Genomic DNA, 23,455 nt, shown 5'->3' on the forward strand with positions numbered 1-23,455 from the left:
AGTAGCTGGGATTACAGGCACCCGCCACTGCGCCCAGCTAATTTTTGTGTTTTTAATAAAGTCGAGGTTTCACCATCTTGTCCAGGCTGGTCTCAAACTCCTGACCCCATGATCCACCTGCCTCAACCTCCCAAAGTGTTGAGATTACAGGTGTGAGCCACCGCGCCCAGCCAGAGTTTCTATGGTCGATCTTTTCCTTTTCTCTTTACTATATGAACTCACTGAATAATTGCCCTACTTCCAATTTCATTCTGCCCATATAGAAATTGTGTGTCTATTCCCTGAAAAATACTAATTAAACTGCCAGAGGTAGCATCTCCAACAGTATCTTTTGGTCTTCAGTGTCAAAGGCCTCTGAACAAATGATCAGAAGGCTCAATCTAAAATAAATCTAAAATAGCCTTTGTCAGGATGCTAGCTTTGAACACTCACGTTATGACTATGGCTCCCGCTTTCTATTTATCTGGGAAGCAAGAGAGAAACAACACAACTTTACAATCTTGCATGAATGCTAAAGGATAAATTAAAAGTGATAAATCACCAGGAGGCATAATCACCTCAAGAGTTCACTGATACTGTTTTTAAAAGGGGCTCCCTTTTAATTCAGTTCAGTCTGGATTCCAGTGTAAAGTTAAATAAAGGTTTTCAGACAAATACTGCAAAACTGCTAAAATACTACATTTTCCTTTTCCTTCATCTCCTTGGTCATGACACCACCATTTACTATGTGTTAGCCACAGCAGAAGGAATTTCACACGGATTTTTAAATGTCATTTCCTAGCAATACTATGAAATTAAAAGTATTAGTCAGTGAGGAAATGGGCTCAGAAAGGTCAAGTAATTTGTAAAAGGTCACATGAGTGGGAACTGGAAGAACCAGGGTTTGAACTCAGGAGCTTTGATTTCCTAGGCCTTGTTGGCTTTATCCATCAACAGATCATTCCTGGGGGAAGCCTTCGTCATTCACTTTCTGACCTAATCCATGGAGAAATCTTTTGGAGCAGTGGTTTGCAACCTTGGCTGCATATTAATTATCATATATTTTAAAAATATATACATATGGGCCCCACCCTCTGGAGATTCCAATTTAATAGGTCTGGGATAGGGCCCAATCATCAGTATCATTCAATACTGTAGCAATGATTAAAATAAACAATACATCTCCGCACGGTGCTTAAATTCTAATGGTGCTTAGATTCTAGTAGAAGCCAATAGAATCTCCAGGTGATTCTAATGTGTGGCTCAGCCTGAGAACCAATGATCAAGACACCACTTATTGAGAGTTCTTTCTTCAAGACCTCCAAGTAAGCAACTCAACTGGCTCCTCCAAAGAGGATGGACAAGAGTCTAGCAACAGCCAGCCTAAGACAGTGGAACCTGAGAGAGTTCCAGCCGTGAGAGGCAATGGAGCACAACGGGAAATATATGGGCACTGGTGTCAGCTAGACCTGGACTCAAATTCCATCTCCTCTATTTATTAACTGTGTGACCTTGGGCCAATCACTTACCTTTGGTGGCTGTTCTGCAGATGCAATGAAATGATGTAAGTAAACCTCCAGGCATATAAAAATGCCCAATCAAAGGTAGTTGCAACTGTTGTTTTGGCTGGTTTTGTTATTGCTATTATAGTGGTAATGACTACTGCCAGCAGACATTAATAAAGAAAAAAAAACAAATTTTAAAGGCTTCCCTCATTTATTAGCCAAATATTTCCTACTTTTATTACTTACCATTTAATTTACAGCTATTTATATTTGCAATTAGCTTGGTAATCATATTTCTTACTCATGACAACTGGGTGAGGATGGTTAACATCATTATTCCCATTTGCTAGATGAGGCATCTTATTTATTTACTATGCCAGATGACTGAGTGAAGATAGTTAACATTAACATTATTATTCCCATTTTCTAGATGAGGAAAAGGCAACATCTTCCATCTACTCTCTGTAGTTTCTATGATCCTATGATTAAAGGCACCTGCAGTCATGTTCATTAGTTCCCTATGAAAAATGATATTCAACATAGATGTCAAGTGTAGGAAAGAAGAATTAACAAGCACTTGATAGCAACCCCAAAATAACATCTAAATAATCACTCATGAACATCAAATTCACCGCAAACAAGTTCCAATTTAAATAAAGGTGTTGGACAGGATTAGGGAAAAATGAACAAATACGTCTTCTTTATCTACCTTCATTTAAGGGAAATGTCTGACGTAGCTTAGAAATTCTTTTTGAAACACAGACTGAAGAACTGTTAACTTCCTCTATGAAGGGTCTTCAGTTAGTAGGTTGCAAAAGATTGTGTCCTGATATTTTATCTTAAATTAGGGCTACAAAGTAGGAGAGATCCAAGATGGAAAGACCCAGTTCAGGGGTTCTCTAAAAAGGCCACCAGGAAGCCCGTGGACTCTGTGCAAAGGCCCATCACTCCAAAGACACCAAATACTCTCCCAACACTGAATAATGGCTTGCCCATAAATGTATCCCCTTTCATATGCATGAAATTTCCATGAATAAAAATATAAATGCCTCTAGAAACACTGCTGAATTTACAGTTATTATATATAACTACTATTGCATTGTGGAGAGGGGCTGAATTTTGTTATTGTTGTTAAAAGGAGACTTCATATTCGAAAAGCTTAGGAACTCTACTCCAGTCCAAACATCTCTTTTTACTGACGTAGGTGGATCTTAGGGGCAGCTGGGACTCCAACGTAGGTTTTTTCATTCCCAGACAAATGTTTCTTGTCGCACACCATACATGCCTTCCAGTGCAGTTACAGACTCATGGGACGTTTACAGTCATGACTATATCCTCTCTCTAATATCATTTCCTCTTTCTAAAGCAGGAGAGTACAGTCCTACCCTCTCTCCGTGGATATGTTCCAGGAACTTTCTAAATCTCCTGAGCCTCTTCTTCCCCCTTTCTTCCCTCCCACCCTCAGTTTGGTAAGTTTAGGGTTAGCAATACACTCAACCCTTCTCAAGCTCAGATGCTCTTGAAGTGCCCTTTGACATTCAGTCTCAATATGAAATGGAAATACAATCACCGAGGTACTAAAACAAAGAATGTGTAAAGTATGTATAAAATCTGCATATATATGAGTGTATTTGTAGCTAAAACCCCACAAATATTTCCTAATACCTATGAAAAATAAGAAAGTGGAATACTCATGAATAATCATTTTATTTACCTGGATCTGTCAATACCAATGGGCTGTTAATAAACCCTTTGCACATCGACTTGTCAAAATGCTTTCACATTTAGAATCATAAATGTGAAATGGATATTTCCCTTTCTCCTGATGACTCACTCTGATATAAGTGCTGCTGGAGTGTCACTGGAACTGAAATTCCATGAAGAGAAGGAATTTATTTTATTCACTGTTCTTACTCCAGTGCCTAGAATAGCGTCTGGCACGTGGTGGGCATTCAATATTTGGTGACTGAGTGAATGACAGAAGCTGACCAGGATGGTAGTTTCTATTTGTTGATTGATTTTTTGACTTCTTCTTTGAGAAAATTAAATGAGTCTATAGGGGAATAATTGAGTTCCTAAAAATTTATTCTTAAAGTCTTCATCCTCTTGTAACTTTAACATTCTTCCCTCAAATATTATTAACGTAATTTTTCTTTTTTCTTTTCTTTTTTTTTTTTTTTTTTTTTTTTGTTGAGATGGAGTCCCGCCCTGTCACCCAGGCTGGAGTGCAGTGGCACAATCTCAGCTCACTGCAGCTTCCGACTCCCAGGTTCAAGCAATTCTCCTGCCTCAGCCTCCCGAGTAGATGGGACTACAGGCACGCACTGCCATGCCCAGCTAATTTTTCTATTTTTAGTAGAGACGGGTTTTCACCATGTTGGCCAAGATGGTCTTGATCTCCCGACCTCGTGATCTGCCTGCCTCAGCCTCCCAAAGTGCTGGGATTACAGGTGTGAGGCCACCACGCCCGGCCTTGTTAATGTAATTTTTCAAGGTTATATAAAGTAATTCATTCATTACAGGAAAATCAGATACTATCAATATATGGAAAGATGAAAATAAAAGGTCCTGGTGATCCCATCACCTTGGAACAACACAATTAACATGCTGATGTGTATCTTTTCAGACTTTTTTCTATGCAGTTCTACAAACACAAACACATATATATGAAACGTTCCCAAAAGTCTCTGCCCTAGACTTTGTGATTTTGGTTTTTTCCTTCTTCTCTAAACCCCTTTTCCTGACATAGCTCCTTGCCTTCCTTTTATGTCCTAAATCTATTCCTTCCCCAATATTTAGATCCTATTTCAAAACGATTTTCCCCCCTTTGCCCTCCAAAGGATTCGTCTGTTCTTACAACTTTGAACTCTATGTGGATGTTGTCTATCGGATCTTCAGTCCTCCCTTTTCTCTGGGACACTAGTGCTACTCAAGCTCTACACATCTAACGCCCAATGCATCATGTTGCCTCCTTCAAAACCAGATGATGCACTGATCCTATTTCCATTAACAACCACAGAATTCTACAAGGTATCCTCAATAGCCATCTTTGCTTCCCCAACCCCACCACATCCAACTAGTGAAAGCCTTTTACATCGCTCCTTCCTATTCTCTCTCACTCATCAATTCCCATGGTTGCCATCAGTGTTTAGGCCCTTGCACATATACTATTTTCTGCCTCTGTCTCGTTTTCTGTATAACAAAAACCCATCAACGCTACCCACTGCTTCAAGTTAACTTCCTAAAATCCCACTTATTTCTTGCCCTTCCTAAATTCAGAAATTTGTGGTTGCTTCCTTCTCTTACAAAATGGGATTCCAGCGTCTTTGTAATCTCACCTCAAACTACTTTTCCACCCTATTTCTCATTATTCCTGAAAAGAAACCCTTTGCTCCAGTCAGGTTGGTGTACTTATTATTCACCCACCTCCAAAACATCTGACTGTCAGTTAAGTACTTATTAACCGTTTATTATGGGTAAAACCCATTCAATCATTCAACAAATATTTACTGAGTAGCTATTCCATCAGGTAATGTAATAATACTGCAGACACAGTGGTGAACAAGACAGATCAAGTCGCTGTCCTCCTGGAACTGAGGCAAAAGGGTGATGGGGGAGACTCTTAAGAGATGGTGGTCCCAGCCCAGGATACTCGCAATCTTCCATTGAAATGTCAAATGAATCAAGACATCCTGAGGGCTGAACTTTGCAGTCCAGGTTGCAAATGGGGAAAGACTTCAGAAGGAAGGGCTGGCTGGAGTGAGAGCTGGATTGTGGACATGGCTTCTCTGATGTGGGACTCAACCCGGGCACTCAAGGATGAGCACAGGAGAGAAGCAGGTGCCTTCCTTCCAGGGGTGTATGAGGAAAGGCAAAAAGGTGGAATGGAAACAACAGCAATAGTGTCAGCTTATTTTGCATAAGGGTTCACTCAACACCTATTCAGAGCACATCCTCTGCCCTTGCAGGGCCCCAGGCTCCGTGGTGGATGTGAAGGTAACACAGACTCAGATCCTACTGTCAGGGGATTTCCATCTAGCAAGGAGAGAAGGCAGGTTCATGATGGTCTATCACACACAGACAGTGAGACGTTCCATAGAGAGCAGAGAGAACACGGAGGAAGTTTGGAAGGTGCACGTTTGGGTTTGTATTAACAGTACTTACAGCATCACATTTTTATGCATCTGCACCCACACGTGCATGTATTAAAAATAACTGTGTTTCAAAGTGCTTTCTCACTCACTTCCTCGTTTTGTACTAAGTGACTTGGGAATCAGGCAGAGTAGGTAAGATGATGTTTTCCAGAGGGGGCAAAGTGTGGCACAGATGTTGTAACTGATCTGCTTGGGTAGGGAACATAAACAGGCGCGAGTAGAACAAGAACACCCTGTCCATCGCCGCCCACTCCCGCAGCAGAGGAAGTATCTAGAACTGAGGACGCATACTAAGTTCTGTAATCGCATGACACCTGGCAGCTACAATGAAGCCAGGAAGGCACTTCGGATTGAAAAGGGCAGGACGTAGACGGCATTCTAGAGAGGGAACGTGAGCCAAGGCCATTCCCCCATTTCCGTTTTACCTCCCCAAGTCCTGCCTGAATCATCCCCCACCCTTAGGTCTGCCCAAACCACAACCATCCCTTAGGGTTCGCCCCAAATATTTTCAACCCACACTGGTTTTTTTCATTCCATTGATTTCACCCCTACTAATATCCCAGGGAAGGGCGAGTGGCCGTTTCTCTCCTGGACATCATAGCAGGCTCGGCCAGCACACGGCTCGGCTCAGAGCAGGTAGTTAATAAACATGAGCCGAATGAAAGAATTCCTGAGATCGCCACAGCTCAGTAAGGATGCCCTGAGCCCCTATATCCCTCCCCCAACAGAGTGGGCCTGCCTGGCACGGGCGGCCTTAGCAACCCGGAGGAGCTCACTAACCGCGGAAAGCACAGGGGCACGTAGGGAGAGCGGGGTGGCCCAAGACGCTGGGCCACTGGGAGCCCAGCGCGCGACCCCAGCTGGAAGTCGGAGCTAAGGTTGCAGCGCTCCGGCAAAACGCGCTAGACGAGGTCGTTAAAAGATTTCCCCCTCTGGAAAATCGCCAGGGAAAAGTGGTGAAAAAGGAAGCCGGGAGGGCCCTAGTCTCGGGAGTCTATGAGGAGCCCAACCCCCGGACCTAATCCCGCAGGGAGAAGAGCGAGGTAAGCTAGCGCAGAAGCCAAGCCATTCCAGCTCCAAGGAAAGGGAGCGGTTTTTGCCGCAGGAAGAACCTAGGTCTGGAAGCCTCGCGAGATCTGGGGGTCGGGATCACGTTGCGTTGCCTAGCGACAGCAAGGACGCTCGTGGGACCCCCGGCTAAACCCCGCTGTAGCCTTAAATCTCCTACCATGGGGGAAGAAGGCGGCGGCGGCAGCTGTGGGACCACTAGGGAGCTGCAGAAGCTGAAGCAGCAGGCGATGGAGTACTACCGGGAGAACGACGTTCCGCGCAGGCTGGAAGAGCTGCTCAACTCCACCTTCTACCTCCAGCCTGCCGACGTCTACGGGCACCTGGTAGGGACCTGGGACGGGCGCTCTCCTCCCGCCAACCCCGCTCCCCCCGCCCCGCGCTGCGGCAACGCCTTGCGCCTGCGCCTCAGAATCTAGCATGCGTGCCGCCGGGGCCCTGGTCCTGCGTGTGCGGAGGAGACTCTGGGAGGGAAGGAGCGGGAAGGACACCGGGGGGTGAAGGCATCTCCGCAGAGAAAGTGGTGGAAAGGAGGCAACTGGAGGGAAGGGGGCTCTAGGCGGATTTGAGCTGCAGCGACAGCCCAGGGCCTGTCAGGCTTCCTCGCTACCTAAGGGGCCTCTCCGTTTGTGGGCCGGGCCACCGCCCATGCTTGCCAATTGTCATTTTTAACAGACCTTAATGCCCTCAGCTCAGCTTACCGACCTTGAGCAGCTCCTCTTTGACCACGGGATGAACACCTTGACCACAGGATGAACACAAGTTTGCTACAATTTGGCCTCAGCCTATTCTGGGGCCTCATCCTACTGGCTCCCCTGCCAGGATGCCCGTTAATATCTGACCCGCCCCGCCCTGAACTCCAAAATTCAGACCAAATCCTTGCCCACGTGGCCCTGGACCAACTGTCCTATAGGGTTCCTACAGCATTTCCTTCGTGTATTGTAGTCCATTGAGGCAGCCTCCCTAGGCAGCCTGTGAGCCCCTGCTGGGCTCAGGGGCCTTTTCTTACCACCTTCCGCGTCTCTGCCCAGCCGTGAGGTCTGGCACATAGCTTAGCGTTAAGCAGTGAGCAGTTGAAACAGACGTTGTCTGCCCTCCAGATCTGTAAGTAGGAAGGAAGGCAGTGTGTTTGGGGCCCCTAGGAGTTTGCACTATGGCAAGGGAAAGCAAGGAGGCAATGTGAACACCAAGCAGAATGAATCCTATGAAGAAACAGATGTGCTGTCAGGGTGCAAAACCACGTCGTGTTGAGGCAGTTGATACAAAGGATGTTCTGCGGATGACTTTTTCCCACTCATGGCCTATACTATCAAAGGGGAGGGGTGTGGGGTTTACCGAGCCCCTTGTGCTGCGTGCTATAACTCACTTAATCCTTAGTACAACTGCGACGAGGTAAAAATGATGATTCCCATTTTACAAATGAAGAACCTGTGGCCAGTGCAATTTAAATGATTTTCCCAAAGGACATAGTGACAGAAGAAAAAAAATCAAACCATGTTTTTGTCCCTATACCCAGCAGAGTGCATGGCACACAGTGAATGCTGAGAAACTATCTGCAGGATGAATGAGTGAATGCTTGACTCTCATTCCATCCTCTTCCTACTATCTGTTGCTAGAGGAATTATTGAACACAGTCTATTCTAACGTCCTCATTTTACAGGGACACCAAGCCTTTGTCTCACAGCTACTTAGTGCACAAGCTAGGACTAAAAATATGAACTCTTGTTCCCCAGTGTAATGTTCTCATTCTATTAGGCAGCCAGGATATTCGTTTGTACAGCTCTCTGGGAATTTAAATCTTAGTTTGGAACAAAAGTCACTAATACATAAAATAATTGGAGCAAAAGATAAGGAGATAGATGACTGTGTGCTAGATTGAGGGACAGATCCCTATATGCCTATTAAAGGAATTCAGGGATGGAAAAGATCCTTGGAGGCTGTATATCCAGGAAAGCTGTGGCTTGGACTTTGAGGGATGTTCAGGAATTGCAGGGGCAAAAAAGCAAACTCCTTGAACCCAGGAGTTGGAGGTTGCAGTGAGCCGAGACTGCACCACCACCAGTGCACTCCAGCCTGGGCAACAGAGCGAGCCTCTGTCTCAAAAAAGAAAAAGCAATCTCCTTTTCCTTTTCTTAGTGACTGCCCTAGTTTTGGCTGTGCTTACTCTCACCTCGTCTCTCCCTGTATCTAATTCATCCTGCAGAGTGCTGCCAGAGCAGCGTCCTAACGTGCAAGTCTGACCACAGTTCTCTTCCTCAGAACCTCCTGTAGCTTTCCCCTGCTTGCTGGCCTTCATGTGTATGGTTCACAGTGCTCAGCCCCTCTCTCTGGTAACAGGCGCATCTCCCAGTCCCTGTCCTCCTCCTCTACACCAAATCACTGACTGCTCCCTAAAGCCAGAAGTTTCCTACCTCCCTCCCCTTTGTCCCATTCCCTGTCCCTGAAGTATCTGCTCACCACATTTCCCCCTTGACTGCCACTGAAGCACTATACCTCCTCCAGTGTTCAGCTCCAATGTCATTTCTTCTGTCCCTCTCCGACATTGCTATGGCTTGGCTCCATCCCCACCCAAATCTCATCTTGAATTGTACTTCTCATAATCCCCACATAATCCCCACATGTGGGGAGGGACCCGGTGGGAGGTAAGTAAGTTATGGGGATGGTTGCTCTCATGCTGTTCTCGTGATAGTGAGTTCTTATGAGAGCTGACGGTTTTATAAGGGGCTTGCCCCCTTCACTTTGCACTTCTCCTTCTGGCCCTCATGTGAAGAAACATGTGTTTGCTTCTCCCTCCACCATGATTGTAAGTTTCCTGAGGCCTCCCCAGCTGTGCGAAACTGTGAGTCAATTAAACTTATGCTTTCCTTTATAAATTACCCAGTCTCAGGCAGTCCTTGATAGCAGTGTGAGAACAAACTAAGACAGACATATTAGAGGAATTCACACATGGTAAAGATCCTTGTAGGCAGTAACAATACAATTTATTCCGTTATCATAAAACTGAATGCTTGAGAGAGTTTTGGATTGGGAATGTGGCAGATCTGGTTTTGATTCTTATCTCTGCCACTTCCTCACTGTGATAGAGTTACATTGATGGTCCTCCAAGGAACTACACTTCCAATGTGAACACCTTTCTGTAAGTCCCTCCCACACTGACTCTGGACTTGGCTATGTCACTTACTTTGATCAATAGGACCTTGACAAGCACGATACAAACAGAGAGTTGGTAAGTGCTGGCATATTGAAGCTTGTCCTCTTGGAAGCTAGTCATCGTGCTGTGAGGATGTCCCAATTACCCTACTGGAAAGAGAGAGGTTGTGCAGAGAAAGACCCTGGCAGATACGAGACCCCTCAGGATATCCTGTGAGAAAGACAGATGCCCAGCCAACCCCTCACTGTGCCAGCCATCCCAGCTACGGCACTGGACATTGAGTGAAAACAGCTTGGATATGCTGGCTCCTGTCAAGCCTTCAGATGATTACATCTGCATAACGGACTCCAGAGAAGCCCAGCAAAAGAATTTCCCAGTTGAAGCCCCACCCAGATTACAGGATCATGAGCAAGTTAATGGTTTAAACCGCTAAGGTTTGGGGTGGTCTGTTACAAAGCAGTAGATAATGAAAACATTGGCTAAGTGATCTTGGACAGTTAATTTTTGTGAAACTCAGTCTGCCCATCTGTGGGATGGAGATGACATCACATAGCTTAGAGAGTTGAATGTAATGACATAATGTATATATAGTGCCCAGGGATGTCACTGACATTTATTAATTTATACAAGATTTAATTTATAGAATCCTATGTATGTCAGGCTCTGTGGTTTGTGATATAGTGATAAAGAAGTCACTCTTTCAGAGCACAGATTAATTACTTTAAAAATGTTAGTTCCCTTCCTCTCCTAACACAACGTGTGGCACATTATAGGTGCTTGGTGCTTGTTAAATTGAACTCACTATAACACAGAGAGTATAAGCTAAATAACATTTTTGCTCTCCTGATTCTAAATTCATTTAGGCACTTACTCTGTAACATACAAACCACCAGTTTAAAAATTCATGGATAGCTTGAAAATGAGTTCTTGCTTACTACTTCTGGGGCCCCACCTCTGAACTGACATGTCGCTGTGGGTATTAGATGACCTGTTGTCCAGGTTGAAGTCACTGGATTTTGAACTGAAAGATAGGAGAACTGGTCTGCTAAATGAAAGCAAAGCCCAATCCTATCTGGTAATCAAGAGAGCAATAAAGGTGTGCCTTCGCCTTCCCTCCTTCCAGTCTCTCCTAGCTCCTGCTCCTCTGCACAGAAACACCATCCTGAGCCTTTCCTTGCAGGCTCCTTGAGTGGGCTTTCTATCTCAGCTTCTCTTTCTTCAGTCTCTTTCTTGGATCACTTCCAAATGGCTTCTGCTTTTCCACCTCAATGAAACTGCAATTACGAAGGCTCCCAACGAGCCTCTTTGAACACATAGGACTCTGCATGAGCTGATAGTAAGATACAACCATTGCATTAAGTCTTCACCACTAAAATATCACATGCCTTGCCAGGAGGAATAAAAATGAGCCCATGTGCTGGGCACAGTGGTTCACGCCTGTAATCCCAGCATTTTGGGAGGCTGAGGCGGGCGGATCACGAGGTCAGGAGCTTGAAACTAGCCTGGCCAACATGTTGAAACCCCTTCTCTACTAAAAATACAAAAAACTAGCCGGCCGTTGTGGTGCACACCTGTAATCCCAGCTACTTGGAAGGCTGAGTCAGGAGAATCGCTTGAACCCAAGAGGCAGAGGTTGTGGTGAGCAGAGATCATGCCATCGTACTCCAGCCTGGGTGACACAGTGAGACTCTTGTCTTGAAAAAAAAAAAATCAGCCCATGTCAGGTTTCTTAAATTTGAATGCATCATGGTGTTCTAGAGACCAGTTGGTTTCTATATCTTGAAACAAGGGGGCTGGGCACAGTGGCTGACGCTGTAATCCCAGCCCTTTGGAAGGCTGAGGTGGAAGGATTGCTTGAGGCCAGGAGTTTGAGACCAGCCTGAGCAACATAGTAAGATCCTGTATCTACAAAAAATAAAAATTAGCCAGGTGTGGTGTCGTGTGCCTGCGGTCCCAGCTACTCGGGAGGCTGAGGTGGGAGAATCGCTTGAGCCTGGGAAGTTGAGGCTGCAGTGAGCCATGATCGTGCCACCGCACCCCAGCCTGGCTGACAGAGTAAGACCCTGTCTCAAAAAAAAAGAAAGAAACAAACAAACAAGAGGGATAGCTTAGTCAACTGAATTGACTCTAAGAAGGCCTGCTAGCCTGTAATCCCAGCACTTTGGGAGGCCAAGGTGGGCGGATCACGAGGTCAAGAGAACGAGACTATGCTGGCCAACATGGTGAAACCCCATCTCTACTAAAAATACAAAAATTAGCTGGGTGTGGTGGCACGCGCCTGTAGTCCCTGCTACTCGGGAGACTGAGGCAGGAGAACTGCTTGAACCTTGGAGGTGGAGGTTGCAGCAAGCCGAGATCGTGCCACTGCACTCCAGCCTGGCAACAGAGTGAGACCGTCTCTGTTGAAGAAGGCTGGCTAATCAGTGACACAGGGCCTTTTAATTAAGAAATGTATGCAAGTTTCTGTTGAGAGTTCAACATACACCAAATTGCCCCATATACCAGAGACTCAAGAGTGGCCTGAATCTGTATCTCAGTAGGTGAGGGCAGGGCAGTTCTCACAGAACTGCTAGTCTAATCCTGGCATCAGGAAGAACACTCGTGGAGAGGTGTGGTAAAACAAGAGTCAATGTGAATGACTTTTTGAAGATAAATTAGATGTGGTATTGTGACTTTTTTCCCCAAGCACCAACTTGAACCAGCTGATTTTTGTTCTTTTGTGTGTGTTGAAGGCAAACTGCTTTTCTAAACTTGCAAAGCCTCCCACCATATGCAAAATAGTGGGGAAAGACGTACTGGATGGACTAGGGCTTCCAACCTTGCAAGTGGATATATTCTGCACTATTCAAAACTTTCCTAAGGTATGAGGCAGTTTCAGTGTGTTCTTTAATGTACTGGCCCCACTGCATGTATTAGCAACTCTTGTCTAAACTGTAGAAAATTAACGTTTTGAAATTAAGTATTTGTGAAATATATGTATATTTCATAGGTAGTCATGTAAGCATGAATCATACCGTCAACCATGATGGCTTTATTATGTTTAAGTGTAATTTTGATACAGACATGACATGCTAACCTGAGGATGATCCAACATGGAGAAAGGAACTGAGGCAAAAATAGTTTTGTTTTGTTTTGTTTTTTGTTTTTGAGATGGAGTTTCACTCTTATTGCCCAGGCTGGAGTGCAATGGCACGATCTCGGGTCACCACAACCTCTGCCTCCCGGGTTCAAGTGATTCTCCTGCCTCAGTGTCCCGAGTAGCTGGGATTACAGGCATCCATCACCATGCCTGGCTAATTTTGTATTTTTAGTAGAGATGTGGTTTCTCCATGTTGGTCAGACTGGTCTCGAACTCCCGACCTCAGGTGATCTGCCCGCCTCGGCCTCCCAGAAGTACTGGGATTACAGGCGTGAGCCACTGCACCTGACCAAAATGGTTTTTAAATTCTGACATTACTCATGTGATAGGTTCTATAAATCTACATGTAGATTTATAGATTAGTCTATTTACCTGGATATTTATAGATGTTAGACTGACCTAAATAAAGAAAATAATTTACTTTAATAGTTTTAACAATTCATTTTAATTAACTTTGCTACATATTTGTTAGAAATAATTTTTGCTATAGTCTCTGGTAGGAGAAGAATAATGAGTAAATCTGCATTTTTGTTGTTATTTATTAGAAAGGTAGTGATAAAAATGAAGTTCGGCGTAGGGTTTTTCTAAGGGTATTTTAAGTGTTCTATGAAGCTGATTTCCACAGTGTTTCAATAGCTATAAAAATATCTCAAAGAAAATTATATATTCTCATTCTCCCCTTGAAATTGGTGGTAAAATTTCGTGCATGTTAAAAGCTGGATTAATTTCCTCTTTCTGGGAGAGGTAGGGAAAGTGTTGAATACATTTCTGTGATTTTCAGAACATATGTTCTGTGGTAATCTCGACTCACTTTGAAGTCCATGAGAACGCTCTGCCTGAGCTGGCTGAAGCGGAGGAGGCAGAGAGGGCCAGCGCGGTCAGCACCGCCGTGCAGTGGGTCAACAGCACCATTACGCACGAGCTCCAGGGGATGGCACCCTCTGATCAGGCAGAGGTGGATCACCTCCTCAGGTACAGTTTCCACTTTGAAATATAAACATCAAGAACAAATATACGTCCATTATCTTTCCATTTCACCTGCCGATTAAATGGGTCTGTCAAATCTATAGCATTGGGAAGTCAGTTTACAAAGCATATGTGAAAGCAGCAACATTTAGCATAAAGTTTGTTTTTCTCCTGAAAACCCTGTAATTAACACCTTACTGTGTAATGCTACATAGGGCTTTTTGGTCTCTTTTCATGTATAGAGCTGTCCTAAGACTTAGTAAAAAGCTTCTCAGAAAAAGAATCTGATTGTGAATCCAGAGGATGCCCGTTTCCTTCTCCCCACCCGTCACATTCCACCTATGAGCTTCTCATATCCTTTTATTTAGTCACAACAGCTGACACTTACATTCTGTCCTCCAGCCACAACTGAGTCTCCCATGCTTTGCCCATAGGTTGACTCAAACACGCTAACAAGGAAGCGTTTACTAGGGCTATGGAAATGTTCTTCATTGCCCAAGCAAGTAATGGGTTAGAATCACTTTTCTGTTTGTGCAGGTCCAATGCCACAACCCCTTGGCCAACAGAAGGTCAATTGGATTCTCTTTTCTTAAGCTTTGTTATTTACTTGTGTATAACATTTTAGTTTGCTTCAGAGTAAGATAATGACCTTTGTAAAAGAAACTTTTTTTTTTTTTTTTTTGAGATGGAGTCTTCCCCTGTCACCCAGGCTGGAGTGCAGTGGCATGATCTCGGCTGATGGCAATCTCCACCTCCCAGGTTCAAGCGATTCTCCTGCCTCAGCCTCTGAGTAGCTGGAATTACAGGTGCTTGCCACCATGCCCAGCTCATTTTTGTATTTTTAGTAGAGATGGGTTTTTAACCACGTTGGCCAGGCTGGTCAAGAACTCCTGACCTCAAGTGATCCACCCGCCTCGGCCTCCCAAAGTGCTGGGATTAGAGGCGTGAGCCACCGCGCCAGGCCAAGAAACTTTTTTGAATAGTTTTTGGTTTGCTTGGAGTTTCTGAATGCTATTCCTCTATTCCTTTTTTTTTTTTTTCCTTCATGTGCTATTATCATTTTCTTAGTTTATTATTTTTTTTCTCAAGCTCTCAGTTACATCTTATATTTTATTACACTCTTTTTTTTTTCCTGGCATTTTCCCTCCCCAAATCACCCATCTGGACTGGTTCTTCTGTAGACCACCTACAGAGATGCCATAAAAACTTCATTGTTCTCCTGTTTCTGGATCCCACATTCTTTTCTTTCATGATTTGCTGGATTGTATCCTTTAAAAGTAAGGATGAGAAAGGGTATATGGGATGTAAAGTTTCTTAGTTATTTTATGTGTGGGAATGTCGATACTTTGCCCCCAAGGTTGATAGTTTAGCTGAGTATAGAATTCTCTGTTGAAATCAATTTATCTCATACTTTAAAGGCATTGCCCCACTGGCATCTGGATTATTAATAAATCTGATGCAAATCTGATTCCTATGTCTTTGTTTTTTATTTGCCTGGTTTTTTGCCTATAGATGCTTTTAGCCTCTTCTTTTTATTCTGGGGTGCTGAAATTTTACATAAATGCATCTAAGTGGGATTTCCAAAAGTTTTTTTTTAAATATTCATCTTAAGTGCCAAGAAAAAGAAAGGAAGTCCTCTATATTTATATGCTATATTTCACTCTATTCTTGACACATTTGTTTTCTGATGGTCATTTCTACAAAAAGAAAATACTGTAACCCACAATAAAATTACATCTTCAAGTTTTACTCTAAAAGTGCAAAACCAGGGCTCAAATCATTTTAAAATGAGCACCTGAAATCTTTAATCATTTATTTCCATGCCAAAATGAATTTCAGTTCTTGAATGCAGTTTTATAACAGCATCAGTGTTTTCTGGCTTTGAAAATTAAAGTTGATTTGTTCTTAAGTAGCTGAAAAGCAGTTATTTATTGAAATATACTGGGGTCAGCTCTAAAACATGACCAAAATCAGAGAGTGATCTTCCTAAATATCCCAGTGTAAAGCCATATTTTCTTGCCATTAAGGATATTCTTTGCAAGTAAAGTACAAGAAGATAAGGAGAGAAAAGAATTGGAAAACAGCCTGGAATCCTCAGCAGTGCCCACACTTGTACCTCCAGTACCACCGCCACCACCCCCTCCACCTCCTACCAAAAAAAAGGGGCAAAAGCCAGGTTGGTTGGTGACTTACCATCTTGCAGAGTCCTTAGTAACAAATGTGTGAGGAAGAAAGGCTGAAACTTGGACTGCCTTTATGAGTCTCTTGGCTACAGAACCAGTTTGGGCTCACAGCCAAAAGCCATCCATCCTATGCCACGTCCTCACTCAAAGATTTTGCCCCCATCCCACTCTCCATTTTTATTTGTAAAATAAAACAGTTTCTCACCCAGAGGTGAGAAATACTTATCATTAAATAAGGTGCATTGAGCAGTGCCAAGTTGGGGGTGGGGTAGGAGGGGATGGCTTGGGAGACCTTTCACCTCCCTTCAAAATTTCCATTAGCTAATCAAAAAGCCACTCCATATCTTAGAGTTTTGATTCCTTTGATATGAACAACCAACATTTTCTCAATCCTATGTAAAATAAACATTTTCTTTACAAAACTTTATTTTAAAGCAAATAATAGAAATGATCACTTTAGTCTGCCCTTGCTGCATGCCTTCCAACAGATCGCTAACCTCAGCCCCTGCAGTACGGTCATTCTGGAGCTGCTGTTAGTATAATAACAGGGTTTTGTATGTTTGCTGAACTAGAGCATGCTCCTTGAGGGCATGAATCATGTTTATTCCACTTGCCATTGCCCGTATCTAGCACGATGCCAGGCACGAGCCATACACTCAATTAATGTGGGTTTCGTTGAGAAACCAGAACCAGGAAGGGACCAAAGAGACCAGGGAGACAGGGTACCTTATTTCATAGATCCAGATGCTGAGGCCCAGAGAGGTGAAGAGATTTGCCCTGAGACAAAAGAATTATGTTTGAGCAATCTTCCCTTGGAAGGGTGGGATGGCCACTACTGAGTTATAAGTAGAGACCAACATGAATGTTCGTTTAGTGGTTGCTTTTGACTAACAGAACGTGGAACTTAAGGGAAGAAGTGGGAGGACACAGCTATTTGCTAAGCACTCATTAAACGTGAGGTGCTGAAATATCTTTTCTCCACTGGGGACCTGAACCACATCGGCAGCTGTGGAGGAAAGGACAAGAGGAACACTAGAGATATGTATGATGGACTCTGGACCTCACGAGACAGGGAGGCTGAGAACATATTCTAGTGAAAGATGGGTAAGGAATCTCGGTCGATGGTTGGATCTGAAAGGCACTGCTAAAGATCGTAAATGACACAGAACAAGGCATTGATTTGGTGTTGGCGAGAAAGACAGCAGGGTTAGATATATTTATGCAGAGATGTTCAGCAGAAAATTGAGTGTGCAGCAGCTATGGTGAAATATAGAAAAACAAAAGATTTGAAATTTAAAGACAGTTCAAATCCTCTATCTACTTTCTGTTACATGTTGGGCAAGTCTTTTAACCCCTCCAAGCCCCAGTTTACGTATATGTAAATGTAGAATAAAAATATCTACCTCATATGATTGATGAAGGAATTAATGTTAAATGGCCTCAAATGTCTTAGACTGGCAAAATCCATGGCTAATGATTATTTGAGAATCTTAAGCAAAACCAAACAGAAAACTTCTTGGGGGTTGAGGTAGAGCATTTGTTGTTCCCAGCCTCGGCTTTCATCCTTTCTTTTTCCTGGATCTTTCCATCTGTAAGTAAAGCATTTAGAAATACAGTCTTAACTCTCTCAATCTTTCTCCCTCCAGGGAGGAAGGATACTATGACGGAGAAACCTATCGCACCTGCAGAGCCTGTTGAGCCTGTGCTCAGTGGCAGTATGGCCATAGGGGCCGTGTCACTAGCTGTTGCCAAAGCCTGTGCCATGCTGCTTAATAAACCTCTGTACTTAAATATCGCTCTATTGAAGCACAATCAGGTTAGTATCTATGAAGTTCCATTAAAAGGAGCCATGAGTATCTCAATATGGACGAACCCTGTTTCTCATTTTCCCTCATTTTCCCCCTATTTCAGGAACAGCCAATGCTATTTATGCCTTTGCTGATGGTATCGCTGATCAGCTGTGGGAAGTCATCATCTGGGAAGCTAAATTTAATGAAAGAAGTGATTTGTATACCCCATCCTGAATTAACAACCAAACAAGTACCTTACATTATGTCAAATTACCTTTTCTAAAAAAAAAAACAAAAAAAAAAAACTCCATAATTGATGAACTTTTAGTGGAGCTCCCTTGTGACACCAAGGGACAGGGAATTAAACATAAAACGAGAAAAAATATTTTAGGATATTAGTGAAGTGGGAAGAAAGACCTCAAACCAAAGGGAGCACATGTAGAGCACCTTAGATGTCTGGTTTCATTACAACATTGGCTCACGCTGGTAACTCACAGAGAAGCCATGACTGAGAAACTCTGCAGACCTAGAAAGTGCTGGAAGGTTGTTATTTGGGGGCATCTTTATTTACTCTGCACTGTGCCCTATGGCAGCAGCAAATGAAAGCTAGCACCTCCTAGCAGCCCACTCTGTTAAGTAAGAACTCCAGGACTTGCCTGGGACGTATGAGACTTTTAGTGCATAGGAGTGAAAAAATCTCGTTGCATGTTCACCACTCAGAGGTGTGCGAGGGTCTGTACTGCTCCTCAGTAGCCTGAAAGAGTCAATATGCCTCTTTAAATCTTCATGATGACCAAAGGTTCACGATCTATAGGAGATGCTTTCTAAAAAAGTACGGAAAGCTTTCCCCAAGCCCCCTCCAGCAATAAGTTGAGTGATATTTTATCTTGGTGGAAATCAGTAAAAGAAAAAAAAATCAACTTTTTTCATGATAAAGAATTATTTCTTAAAATAGTTATTGCCTTACAGTTTATCAGTTGCAGACGACTAGGATTTATACCTGGCTTATCATCTGTCAGACTGTATTCAGATCCTGGTGTCAGGATCTTTCCTTTAGTTAGTATCTGTTGAGCTGTTTGCATACCAGAGCACGAGGAGAGCCATTCTTTATTGGGTCTTCGTATGCAGATCTCATCATCACAACATGCTTTTCTACTTTTTAAGGGGCAGTAGATTTATATTGATTTAGCCACTTTAATCCAGACTACCTTGGTGATCTGTGACATGTATTGTAGGAAAGTTGTCTAGGTTGGCCTGGCATGGTGGCTCATACCTGTAATCCCAGCACTTTGGGAGGCTGAGACGGGAGGATAGCCTGAGGTCAGGACTTCGAGAACAGCCTGGACAGCATAGCAACACCCCGTCTCTATTAAAAATACAAAAATCAGCCAGGCATGGTGGTGCATGCCTGTCATCCCAGCTACTTGGGAGGTTGAGGCAAGAGAATTGCTTGAACAATTTGGAGTTTGCAGTAAGCCGAGATCACACCACTGTGCTCTAGCCTGGGCAACAGAGTGAGACTCCATCTCAAAAAATAAAATAAAAAATAAAAAAGAAGAAGAAAGTTATCCAGGTTGGTCCAGAGACCATAAAGGAGGCTGAAGTTAACTTGATCCAAGCAACTGAACCAGTCAGTTCTGAAGGGTGAAGAGAGGCTACTGAGGGAGAAGAGTCCCTCATTCACATTCAACCCAATGAAAACGGGCTGAAGATTAACATTTAATCTGCTGATTTTGTAGAGCATATCATCCACTAATCAGGGATTCTACAAATACTCTGAGTTAGAAATAGCCACATGTGCTACACGTTTTTATACTTAAACTTTCTAGTCTGCAACTATGGAAGATCATGGTTGTTCTACTTACAGGGGGTCGAGATGCTTATGGAAATTCGGAAACATATCAACAAAATAATTGAAATGGTATGTAAAGAGATTCTATGGTATCTAGTTACTGACACTTAGACACCTTCTAGCGTCCAACTTGTAGTTCATTTGGAATTAAATCAACTGTGGTTGATATGGAGAATGTATTTATTGGCTTTGGGTTTCCCCCATGAACCAAGTGTATCCATGTCCTCAGTGGCTATTGATCCAGCCTCTAACGGTACTTAACAATCTCATTTCAGTTTCTGGGGCAACTGGCTTTGTGCTAAGATCATCCCTTAGGATTTACTAAGAAAGAAAGGATGTGGCCTCCAGGACATGAGAGGCAGCTTGATGGAATGAAGGCACAGACTCTTGTGCCTGCATTAGGGTCCCCGTGTTGAGCAAACAAGGGCCCCTGGCAGAGCAGCCCTCTTGGGGGCAGTCACAGAGGCAGGTGTATGAGTCACCAGTTGTCCCATCGTGTTCTAAATGGTCAGTGCACAGTGATATGGCAGGGCTGAGGCCAGGAGAGGGACCCAATCCTTGTCTGTGGGGCTTTATACACACACGCACACACACACACACACACACACACACACACACACACACACACACGACTTTGATTTTGGAACACTACATTTACAGAAAAGTTGCAAAGATAGTACAGACAGTTCCTGAATACCTCTTACCCAGTTTCCCCCAGTGTTAATGATATATTACATGGTACATTTGTCAAAACTAAGAAACCAAAATGATACACTACTAATAACTACAGACTTGATTCAAATTTCACTGGTTTTTCCACCAGTGTCCTTTTTCTGTTCTAGGATCCATTCCAGGATCCCACATTGCATTTAGCCTGAGGCTTTTAAGCTGCGTGATTAGGAAGCAGTAGGCTGAGGACCCAGTAGGATGGGGCTGGCATACAATAGCAGTGTAACATGGAGGAACTCTGGTTCTAACTCTGTCTCACCAGCACAGAGTGTGACTGCAGGCAGGGGGCATGGGCCCCTCCCCTGCTTCGATGGGGGTTGGCTGGCTGGGGCCCAATCCCTGCAGTTGATCAGAATTGCTTTAAGCAGTTCCAGGCTGGAGCCGGTTCCATGGTGCTTTTCAGGAGGCCAGTTTCTTTTCTGAGTGACCAGCCTGTAGAAACTCAGACTTGGACAAGTTAGCTCTGATGTTGCACTCTGCTTTGCCATTCATAACTCCGTGACCTTGGGCCAATTCCATAGCCTCCCTGTCTCGGGTTCCTCATCTATAAAATGGAGATGATCAGTATCCAAATCATGAGGGTGACTGTGAAGAGTAAACAAGTTTAACCTGAAACACGCTGCATCAGGAGCCAGTGCCACAGGAAGCCATACCTGGTGGGTTGTGTCAGAGCAGGTGAAGGAAACCAGTTTAAACTCTTAGGAAACTCAGGATATCTGAGCATTCTACAATTCATCCTTCTTAATTTCTTTTAAAAGTTTTTCAGCAGGGCATGGTGGCTCAAGCCTGTAATCCCAACAATTTGGGAGGCCAAGGCAGGTGGATCACCTGAGGTGAGGAGTTCGACACCAGTCTGGCCAACATGGTGAAACCCCATCTCTACTAAAAATACAAAACAATTAGCTGGGCATTGCGGCAGGCACCTGTAATCCCAGCTACTCGGGAGGCTGAGGTGGGAGAATCAGTTGAAACCAGGAGGTGGAGGTTGCAGTGAGCTGAGATCGTGCCATTGCACTCCAGCCTAGGCAACAAGAATGAAACTCCATTTAAAAAAAAAAAAGAAGTTTTTCTTCAATTCTAAAATCTTTCCTGACATTTTGTCTTTTAAATGTTTTATTTACTTTGTGATGACACAAGTAGCTCATGAATGTTCTTGTGAAAATTCAAATACTGATAGAGCTACCCACCCACAACCACCTCCTACAGACTACCACCCTCAGTACAGTCCCTTCTCTAAAGATAACTGTCGTTAAAAATTGAGTGTGGCTTTCCAGACTTTTTAAAACAATAATTAAGTAGATAGGCCAGGAGTGGTGGCTCACACCTGTAATCCCAGCACTTTGGGAGGCTGAGGTGGGCAAATCACTTGAGGTCAGGGGTTCAAGACCAGCCTGGCCAACATGGCGAAACCCCATCTCTACTAAATATACAAAAATTAGCTGGGTGTGGTGGTGCACATCTGTAATCCCAGCTACTCGGGAGGCTGAGGCAGGAGAATCACTTGAACCTGGAAGGTGGAAGTTGGAGTGAGCCAAGATCACACCACTGTACTCCAGCCTGGGCAACAGAGTGAGACTCCCTCTCGTCGGGGAGCGGGCGGGCGGGGAAGATAAATGCACAACAGAGAACAGTGTTTAAAATAATACAAAAATTATGCACAAATCATTCTGCAAATTGCTTTACTTCTTTGCCCTTTTCATTGAGGTGTTTATCTTTTATTGCTATCTAGGAATTCTTTACATAATAAGGGATTTAATCCTCTCTCTCTCTCTCTATATATATATATATATAATTTTTTTTTTTTTTTGAGATGGAGTCTAGCTCTGTCTCCCAGGCTGTAGTGTAGTGGCGTGATCTCAGCTCACTGCAACCTCTGCTTTCCGGGTTCAAGCGATTCTCCTGCCTCAGCCTCCTGAGTGGCTGGGGTTACAGGCACCCAGCACCATGCCCAGCTAATTTTTTGTATTTTTAGTAGAGATGGGGTTTCACTGTCTTGGGCAGGCTGGTCTCGAACTCCTGACCTTGTGATCCGCCTGCCTTGGCCTCCCAAAATGCTGGAATTACAAGCGTGAGCCACCATGCCCAGCCAATTCTTTATATATGCTAGACCTATTTTCCTGTATCATGTTGCCTGCCTTTAAATTGTATGATATGGAGTCATACCGATTTTTAAAATTTTTTGATGAAGTGAAATGTAGCAATCTGTTCTCTTAAGGCAGTGACTCTCAGCCAGCAATGATTTTGCCCAGGGGACATTTGGCAAGTCTGGAGACATTTTTAGTGGTCTGGGCTTGGAAGGAGGGTTCTGATGGCATTTTGTAAGCAGGGATCAGAGCTGCTACTGAGCGTCCTGCAATCTACAGGGCAGCCCCCACAGCGGGGTAATCCAGCCCCTTGGGGGCTGGATTATATCTTAATGTCTTATTAATTATATCTTAATTTCACCTGGCCATTATATCAATAGTGTGATGCAGGGATCACGTTTCTGTTGACTTTCCACGTGGCGTTACATGTTTGGAAGCTGCAGTGGGATTCTTAGTAATAGCTCCAACTAGTTCATTCATGTTTGAAGGAAAAGCAGTAAAGCACTTAGAGAAAGTTCAGTATCAAAAACCATCACTATGCAGTCGAAGTCACAAAGTTTAAGTTGTTAAATAATATGTAGTGTGGTGGAAAGAGCACAATCTTTGAAGCAAACAGATTTGGTTTCTATTTTGGTTCTGCACTTATCAGCTGCCACTTCGTGAGCCTCTTACATATCCTGTCAAAGCATTGGTTTCCTCATCTGTACAGTTTTTAAATGCCTGCCTTGGCCAAGTGTGGTAGCACATGCCTATAATCCCAGCACTTTTGGGAGGCGGAGGTGGAGAGGCCAGGAGTTCAAGACCAGCCTGGCAACATAGCAAGACCTTGTCTCCACAAAAATTAGTCCAGTGTGG

The 23,455-nt window shown here is 43.8% G+C and overlaps 2 protein-coding genes across 8 annotated transcripts in view; one reads left to right on the forward strand and one right to left on the reverse strand.

Moving 5' to 3' along the window:
* HSPA12A (heat shock protein family A (Hsp70) member 12A) overlaps window positions 1-7,158 on the reverse strand; it is a 181,727-nt gene extending 174,569 nt beyond the window's left edge. For 3 of the 5 annotated variants that reach the window (XM_074002853.1, XM_005566538.4, XM_015456755.3), the window contains exon 1: window positions 6,867-7,031. In XM_074002853.1, the coding sequence (XP_073858954.1) occupies window positions 6,867-6,869 (3 nt within the window). In that variant the 5' untranslated portion in view covers window positions 6,870-7,031. Of the gene's footprint in view, window positions 1-6,866 lie in introns of all 5 variants that reach the window. The other 2 variants (XM_074002851.1, XM_074002852.1) reach the window with 2 other exon arrangements.
* ENO4 (enolase 4) overlaps window positions 6,792-23,455 on the forward strand; it is a 32,575-nt gene continuing 15,911 nt past the window's right edge. For all 3 annotated transcript variants that reach the window (XR_012418216.1, XM_074002856.1, XM_074002857.1), the window contains exons 1-6: window positions 6,792-7,032; window positions 12,590-12,718; window positions 13,778-13,968; window positions 17,792-17,961; window positions 18,057-18,185; window positions 19,803-19,856. Coding sequence is in view for 2 of the 3 variants with exons in the window: in XM_074002856.1 (XP_073858957.1) it covers window positions 13,818-13,968; window positions 17,792-17,961; window positions 18,057-18,185; window positions 19,803-19,856 (504 nt within the window). In the remaining variant the exon portion in view is untranslated. The remainder of the gene's footprint in view (window positions 7,033-12,589; window positions 12,719-13,777; window positions 13,969-17,791; window positions 17,962-18,056; window positions 18,186-19,802; window positions 19,857-23,455) is intronic.

This window comes from Macaca fascicularis, chromosome 9 (genome assembly GCF_037993035.2).
Source record: "Macaca fascicularis isolate 582-1 chromosome 9, T2T-MFA8v1.1".
NCBI lineage: Eukaryota > Metazoa > Chordata > Mammalia > Primates > Cercopithecidae > Macaca > Macaca fascicularis.